The sequence below is a fragment of the Cibotium barometz genome, chromosome 38 (genome assembly GCF_041138505.1).
Source record: "Cibotium barometz isolate CiBa-2024 chromosome 38, ASM4113850v1, whole genome shotgun sequence".
In the NCBI taxonomy this organism is placed as follows: Eukaryota; Viridiplantae; Streptophyta; class Polypodiopsida; order Cyatheales; family Cibotiaceae; genus Cibotium; species Cibotium barometz.
This window is the reverse complement of record NC_141083.1, coordinates 11792287-11799867: the sequence shown is the minus strand read 5'-3', so window position 1 is coordinate 11799867 and position 7581 is coordinate 11792287. Positions and strand designations below refer to the sequence as shown.

The 7581-nt window shown below is 41.0% G+C and overlaps 1 protein-coding gene across 3 annotated transcripts; it reads left to right on the top strand.

Annotated features, from left to right (window-relative positions):
• The first annotated feature begins 1264 nt into the window (after positions 1 to 1264).
• LOC147616350 (protein CORTICAL MICROTUBULE DISORDERING 2-like) lies at positions 1265 to 5045 on the top strand. 3 transcript variants are annotated; one of them, XM_086777401.1, is made up of 5 exons: positions 1272 to 1386; positions 1549 to 3368; positions 3493 to 3684; positions 3760 to 3851; positions 4024 to 5045. In XM_086777401.1, the coding sequence occupies exons 2-5, from the start codon at positions 2214 to 2216 to the stop codon at positions 4442 to 4444; spliced, it is 1860 nt and encodes a 619-aa protein (XP_086633527.1). In that variant the 5' UTR covers positions 1272 to 1386; positions 1549 to 2213; the 3' UTR covers positions 4445 to 5045. The 3 variants fall into 3 exon arrangements, with proteins under 3 accessions (XP_086633528.1, XP_086633526.1, XP_086633527.1); XM_086777402.1 differs by having other exon boundaries at positions 1265 to 3368; positions 4035 to 4279; XM_086777400.1 differs by having other exon boundaries at positions 1270 to 3368.
• The last annotated feature ends 2536 nt before the right edge of the window (positions 5046 to 7581 follow it).

Genomic DNA, 7581 nt, shown 5'->3' with positions numbered 1-7581 from the left:
ACTTCATCAAAATCAATTCCCTGTTCCTGCTTAAATCCCTTAGCAACCAACCGTGCTTTGTATTTAGGCTGCCCATCATGAGGAGTAATCTTATACCTGTAAACCCATTTACAAGGTAAAACCTTCTTGCCCTCTCGCAAACAACTGAACCAAATTCCATGTTTGATTCTTATGCAGTGCCGTCATCTCTGATTGCATAGCCAAATGCCACTTCTCTGAGTCTGCCACTTGCAACGCTTCCTTGTAATAAGAGGGCTCTCCGCAATCAGTAAGCATAATGTAGTTTAGAGCCGGAACATAATGGTCAGGTGGATGCAAGACACACTCAGAGCGTCTAACCACAATTGGCTGTTCCTCCCTAGCCACTACAGGCTGTTCTTGAGCTTGACCATGCGGTCTATCACTGCTAGCACTAGGCCCATCTTCCCTGAAGACAACTTCTTGTTTGATCTCCTCTGTCTTTTCTGGCTTAGCATGAAACTTGGCGGACCCCGACGGTCCTAAGTATTATCACACATATCACTACCATAATATGGCAACAATTTTAAGAAAATAATTCAAGAAAATAATAAAAACTCTAAGAATACTAAATCCTAGACCTGACCTACAAGTCGCACGATTAAGGACAATAAGGATGAAATCACCTAGATAAACACTCAATCTACACTCTTCTAATCTAAACAAAGGCCCTAGGTAGGTCCTTGCCCCATGGCTACTCTCGAGAGCCTTGAAACCCTGTTTCAACTAAGCTTGCGCTTAGCGAATTCTATGACACATAAGCTATTTCACCAATTCTCTAGTTTAGGCAGGTCTCCCCATCAACAGTGCCAATGCTAGTAGATCACCATGACAAACATTGTAGTATAGCCCTTCAAGTACAACATAAATAATCAAAACTAGGGAAGCTACTCGAGTAGTGCACACACACACACACACACAAAGAGAGAGAGAGAGAGCACTTGGAAAGAGATTAGGGGGAGATCGAGAGCACTTGGAAAGAAGGCACGACTCCAGTGTTTATGAAAATGGAGGTGAAGACGAATAGGAAGAAAGGGCATGCATCATTTTTATACATACATTGGAGAGAGGGGGAGAGGGAGAGAGAGAGAGAGAGAGAGAGGTGGCACACACCAACTTCTTTCTCAAACCCTATGAAAAACCATCCAATTTTGTGAAAAACTGGAACTAACTAATTAATAGCCATATTTTATTTTACAACATGAAGGTACTTTTGAATAATAGGCAAAGACTAAAGTATTCCTATGACAGACAAAATGATTTGGCTATAGCGGGCCCGGCCCACCATTTCTCTGTTCTGGCATTGTCCCTTGCACCTGCTAAACAAGTCGCGGCTCATTGTCTCTGTGGAAAGGAAGGAGGTCTCAGGTAATGTTAGTTGAGCTCGCTCTCTCTCTCCACACACACACACACACACACACACACACACACACCTGCCTTAGATCCGCATATTGCAAAGATTGAGGGTTTTGATCTCATAGCCAAGCCCTCTCTGCGAGGTTGTTGATCTTCTGAAGCTTCACTTTACAGATTGATGTGGATCTCATAGCTACCATACATGCAGAAAAAGCTCGAGAACAGGGCACTTTAGTTGATGGAGATGGCGTACCTAAATTGGCCTACAGTGAAAGGGGAACGGTTCTTCACTGCATTTGAATCTGTGCTTATAGATTGTTCACATGAAACATGTGTATGAACAAATCACAAGCCAACAAAACATTGATTTGTCGCCATGTTCAGCGGCTTCTTCTTGATCTCGCTGCTCATCTTTTCTTCTTCTATTTGTCCAAACCGTGCAACATCAGCGCAAGCGCGTTGCCGTTGGTTGCAGCTACGGGGATATGATGCAGAGGCATTTACGGAATAAGATTTAGGGTTTACAAGAAAGAGTTACGAATTTCCCTGCGTCATGATTTTATGTGGATTTCTGTCAAGCAAGCTCACAAACAATCCTGCTTGCCCGAAATTTTACGTAAACCCTCACAATTTGCGTACCCAATCTGTCTTTCTCCATGCACATAACTCATTAGTTAGCTAATCCCACAATTTGGTCCCTTCTTTCTCTCACCTACCAGCACTGCAAGAAGCTTGCATTCGTCCCTTGCACAGCACTCTTCTCTCTCATCACTTTCTTGCCCTCATAGGCCCCTTTGTAAAGCTCACATGCACAATACATCTGTAATTCTCTCAAAGACATGGCTTCTTTGATACCGGGAATGCTTGTAAAGCTGATGGAGAATGTGGGTTCAGATGTGAAAGTTGCTGGCAGGTATCGCTCTGTTTTATTGCAGGTGATAAGCATCGTTCCCGCCCTTACAGGAACTGAGCTTTGGCCCCGCCATGGCTTCTTCATCAAAGTCTCTGACTCCTCTCATGCCACTTACATCTCTTTGGCTGACGATATCGATGACATGATACTTAGCAACAAGATACAGCTTGGTCAATTTATCTATGTCGACGCGGGGTCCCCTGTGCCTGTTTTGCACAGGGTGAAGCTCATCTCAGGGAGGCATGCCTTTGTAGGCACACCCGATGACCTGGTCGCCAGCAATGCTCGTTCCTTGATGCAGAACAAAACAACAGAAGTACGACAAAGCTTCCCATTTGCAGACAGAGCAAAGGCTTTTGATCCTGCTGCAAATGAAAACATTGGTGTCAAGTTTGCAGAGAGGAAGCAGGCAGGGCCACATTCAAAAACAACGGCAACGTTAGGAGAGGATGCTTCCATCATGAAGAGTCAGTTGTTTCGAGCAGTCGATAATTCGAGTCCACAACACTCTGCTATGTATCCTGGGAGGCGCTCCTTTGAAAGGGCATCTTGGTCCACCAATTCTGAACAAAGCGGGGTGGAGATTTGTCACCAGAAAAGAGATGTCGAATCCAGAGTATTTGCCAACTTATTTTCAAAGTCTACTCCAGGTTCACCAATTAAAGACAGCCTCATCCAAAGCCCTCCTTTTATAGACAGGGATGAGCCGGAGAGTATGGTGTTTAATTTTGATAGAGATTCCTATGGCAGATCTATAGCAAGCCCTGATCATCAAAGGAAATCATCCTTGCGCAATGCATCGAAGGGCTTCTTGGGTAGTGCATCAAAGGACTTCTTGTCTAGGTACCTGCAATCATCACCGCCATCAGTTGTGAAAAAGGCAATCAATGTTGGTAAGATGAGCCCCCTTTCTAAGTCCACAGACAGCTTGACATCCAATGATCAGTTAAAACGTGCGTGTAGTACTGGGCACAAACTTGATGTTTTCAGTGGAGGCCCAAAGGATTCGGTAAGGAGCTTGGAGGGGGTTAAGGACCGCAGATTGTCCCAAAACAAGGAGAGCCAACGAGTCTTTAGTAAGGTGAAAGACACTAAACCTTAAACGCTAAATCTTTCGTACAATTTTCTGTCTGTCAAAAGTACAAAAAGTTTCTACCTGATCGGGCAACATTGTCTTAGTTATTGAATGTAAGACATGTTCTCAGAGGGGAGCAGATGGTCAACAGAAGCCTAATACAATGGGCGCCCTGATCAACTCTTCCTTGTGTGAGAGATTACAAGATAATGGAGTTTCGCTGTCTGATAGCGAGCATTGTGCCTTGTCTTCAAAAGATAGGACCCTAAACTGTAGAGACTCATGGCATGGCTTACCTGCAGCTTTGACATTGCTTGGACAGGTGCATGTTTTTCCTCATTAATCAAAAAATTTGCGTTTAAGGTCTTGTTAGTTACTCTGCTTGATTGCCTTGTAGGAAGCCATGCAAAGGCATTCAATGGCATCGCGCGTTGCAGCCGAAGCTTTACAAGAGGCTTCCGTGACAGAAAGTGTCATGAAAAGTCTGAGGTAAGAGCTCCTTTTACACCTTATCTTTACAAACCTAAGAGTTCCTTCTACGATGCAAAATTTGTCTGTTTTTAAAGATAGCATACAGGCAGATTCTTCTCTTGTCGTATTTCATTTGTCTGTACATGCATCGATTTTGCCTTTGTGAGTGACAGTCTGTTCGATCTTGAAGTGATTTTGCAGATTTGCGCTCTGTAGCAAAAGCGGAGGATCCTCAGCCATACGTGCAACAGTTTCTGATATTCTACGAGAATTTATCGCAGTCTACCATTTTTGCTGAAGCTGTAGCAGAGGCAAGGTCACATGAGAAAGTAGTGGACTTGGAGGGGTCAGACCCAGTGGAGAGGAAAGAAAGAGCTCACAAGCTATTAGAAGAGAAGAGACGTTGCGCCATGTCGTGGATTGATGCTGCCTTGTTAGCTGATATGAAACTATATACCTCTTTCAAGGAAGAGGGAAACTTGTGTACAGGAAAAAATTATCCCAAGGACTTGGCAGATGGTGGGTGTCGAAAGAACAAGATTGCTGTATCATCAATGCAAATGCCTGTCCTTATTCCAAAGGCAGTACCGACACCTTCCTCTGTACTTTAGGCGGCAACAAGAGAGTAACTAATGTTGTGGACTCGACAAAAGACAGCAGTTTGCGAGGCACGCTCAATCTAGCAAATCTCTTACGAGAGGAGGCAGAGATTTGGTTCATGAGATACATGGAAGGAGCTCTAGATTCTGGTTTCCAAACAGCATTACATGCAGCCAATGCGGTGGATAAGAAGAGCACATGGTGTGAAAATAATAGTAGGGTCACATCTATATTAGCAGACTTGAGAAAAGTTAATGAGTGGCTAGATCAAGTCTCCTTTAACAAGAAGGGATTAACAAACCCTAAATGTGTTGACAGCATAGGTGACATGAAGCAAAAGCTGTATGATTTTTTGATTCAATTCTGCCTCCACAATCCTGCAACTTAGCTTGCAAGCAAAATGAAAGGCAAATTTGCTATGCTATGAGGGCTATTCATGTTGTAACAATGTATTTTAGGGGGGTTTTACACTAAATGCCAACCCCATATACTTCAATAGCAAATATATTTTCCAACCAATGGAAAATAGGAACATGGGGCTTTTCTGCCAAAACTTGAAGGATTACATGGTTTTTATGCTAAAATGTGTGAATATCTGTGGGTTTTCTTCAAGATGGCTATACAAGTTTAGTTTGTTCGAAATATTTCCAATTCATGCATAACTCAAAGTTTTGGACCCTTTCCCTTGTGGGAAAGAGATCCCTTTTCCTTTGGTTTTCCCTAGAGGTATTTAACATCATGAGCATTTACATGTGAGGCATCAAATGCCTAGCTAGGTGTGGTTTGGAGAGAGGCACTGTAGTTCACGAATAGTGGGAAAAAATTTAAAACTTCTTGTGGTATGTTTTGGCATCATGCACATGGCCTCAAGCCCTAAGCCTTTGAGTCTCTAAGTACATGTATGATGACTCTAAATCTCAAAAAAACAATGGGGCCAAGGTTGACAAAGTAGGGGTTTGGGCAAGATGGGACAAAGTAGATTCTCTTTTATTGTCTAGCTTGGCAAGGTCTTGAGTTCAAGACTTGTCGAATAGATCAACATGGTCTCTTGCAATCGTTTCCACAATGTTAAAATTCTCGCTCTCTCTCTCTCTCTCTCTCTCTCTCTCTCTCTCTCTGGTGTCTTGGGGTTGTTCATTTGACATAGAGAAGCTCTCTCAGCACCTTGAAAAATTTTCTTTCTTCCTAGGCTTTTGATTGGTGAAGAGAGTCAGTTCCCTCTACAAGTTTCACATATTTCAAGCTTGGGTGTAAAAAATATTTTCCTTGCTATTTTGAGTAGAGAAATAAATTCCCAAAAATTGAATTTCAAAATATCCTTTATATTCAACAAAGTGGATATGTATGACACATGGGGATAAACATGATGGTCATATTAACCAAATTTATGTGTCACACAATTGGATCCTCTACCCTAATGTGTGTGTGTGTGAGAGAGAGAGAGAGAGAGAGAGAGATTTTCTTAGAGAGTGATTGTGAGTGAAGGAATGGAGATATATATGGGTATTCACAGATTGTGTATGGTTAGTTAACTCTTCCAATTCTCCTCTCTACCTTAATATATAATTTATCATAAGATCTTGCTTAGAAACCAATAGATGGTGGCCTAGTGGTGGTTAACGTGTTTCCTTTTGTGGGCCTTACCTTGGGTTTAATCCTCAAGGTTACATTGTACATATATGGGGTGTTTTTAGGCCCACTTTTTGGTTGTTGGCTCAAAACTAGCTTCAAACCGTTCCTTAGAGAAAAGATCTTGCTTAGACATTCAAATGAATACCAAGATAAGCACAGTACATGCTAGCCCCAAGTAGCTAACAATAAAATATCAATAGCTTCCAATTCCAAATCTCTATTAAATGAGATTCTAAAAATGGTCAAATAATATTGGCATATGAATTAGTAGAACAACATTGAACCCTTCCTTTGATTCAGAAACTTGACCATAGTAGAATCAATATACATAGGATAAATCATTGAAACGGAAGAAAACCTTCAAAGACATCCTGTGTACATACATGTGGTACATCAAAATTAACCATAAGTTGAATTGAATCTTCCACAAAGATTACATCACGATTCTCAAATATTTTTGGTGTAACAAGATTGAAAAGCCTGTAACCTTTGCTACCTCTCCTGTACCCCACAAAAATATACATTTGATTGCCTTATCTTCAAGTTTCCCACGTAACTGTTGAGGAACATGAGCATAAGCAAGACAACCAAAAGCACACATATAATCAACAAAAGGTTTCCTATAATACCAAGCCTGATATGGAGTAATTGTTTTCAATGCTCTAGTAGGGTATCTGTTGAAAACATGTGTTGCACATGCAATTGCTTTCATCCAAAACTTATGAGGCAAACCCTTACACTTGAGCATACATGTGGTACATCAAAATTAACCATAAGTTGAATTGAATCTTCCACAAAGATTACATCACGATTCTCAATTTTTTTTTGGTGTAACAGGATTGAAAAGCCTGTAACCTTTGCTACCTCTCCTGTACCCCACAAATATACATTTGTTTGCGTTATCTTCAAGTTTCCCACGTAACTGTTGAGGAACATGATCATAAGCAAGACAACCAAAAGCACACATATAATCAACAGAAGGTTTCCTATAATACCAAGCCTAATATGGAGTAATTGTTGTCAATGCTGTAGTAGGGCATCTGTTGAAAACATGTGTTGCACATGCAACTGCTTTCATCCAAAACTTATGAGGCAAACCCTTACACTTGAGCATACATCTTGCCATCTCCATTAAAGACCTGGTCTTTCTTTCTGCAACACCATTTTGTTATGCTGTATATGCCTTGTTGACTCAAAAAGTCCTTAAATGCACTAGACATGTATTCCCCCCCTTGATGTGTACAAAAAGTCTATACTTTGCAACCTATTTGATTTTCAGCCATGGCAACAAAATAATGAAAATTCACAAATACATTTGACTTTGCCTTGAGTGGATATACCCAAGTGAACCTGGAAAAATAAACTATATATATATATATATATATATATATATAAGTATATAGAACAATATTGAACCCTCCCTTTGATTCACAAACTTGTCCATAGTAGAATCAAAATACATAGGATAAAGCATTTTGAAATTCAAATCGAATAGCAAACAACGTATTGTAAATTT

What these genes read in the sequence shown, in the direction of transcription:
- LOC147616350 (XM_086777400.1), top strand. Translation starts at nt 2,214, where the DNA reads ATGGCTTCTTTGATACCGGGAATGCTTGTAAAGCTGATGGAGAATGTG. An exon ending in GCCAACGAGTCTTTAGTAAG is followed by an intron (nt 3,369 to 3,492) that starts GTGAAAGACACT and finishes ACATGTTCTCAG; the next exon opens with AGGGGAGCAGATGGTCAACA. An exon ending in AGTGTCATGAAAAGTCTGAG is followed by an intron (nt 3,852 to 4,023) that starts GTAAGAGCTCCT and finishes TCGATCTTGAAG; the next exon opens with TGATTTTGCAGATTTGCGCT.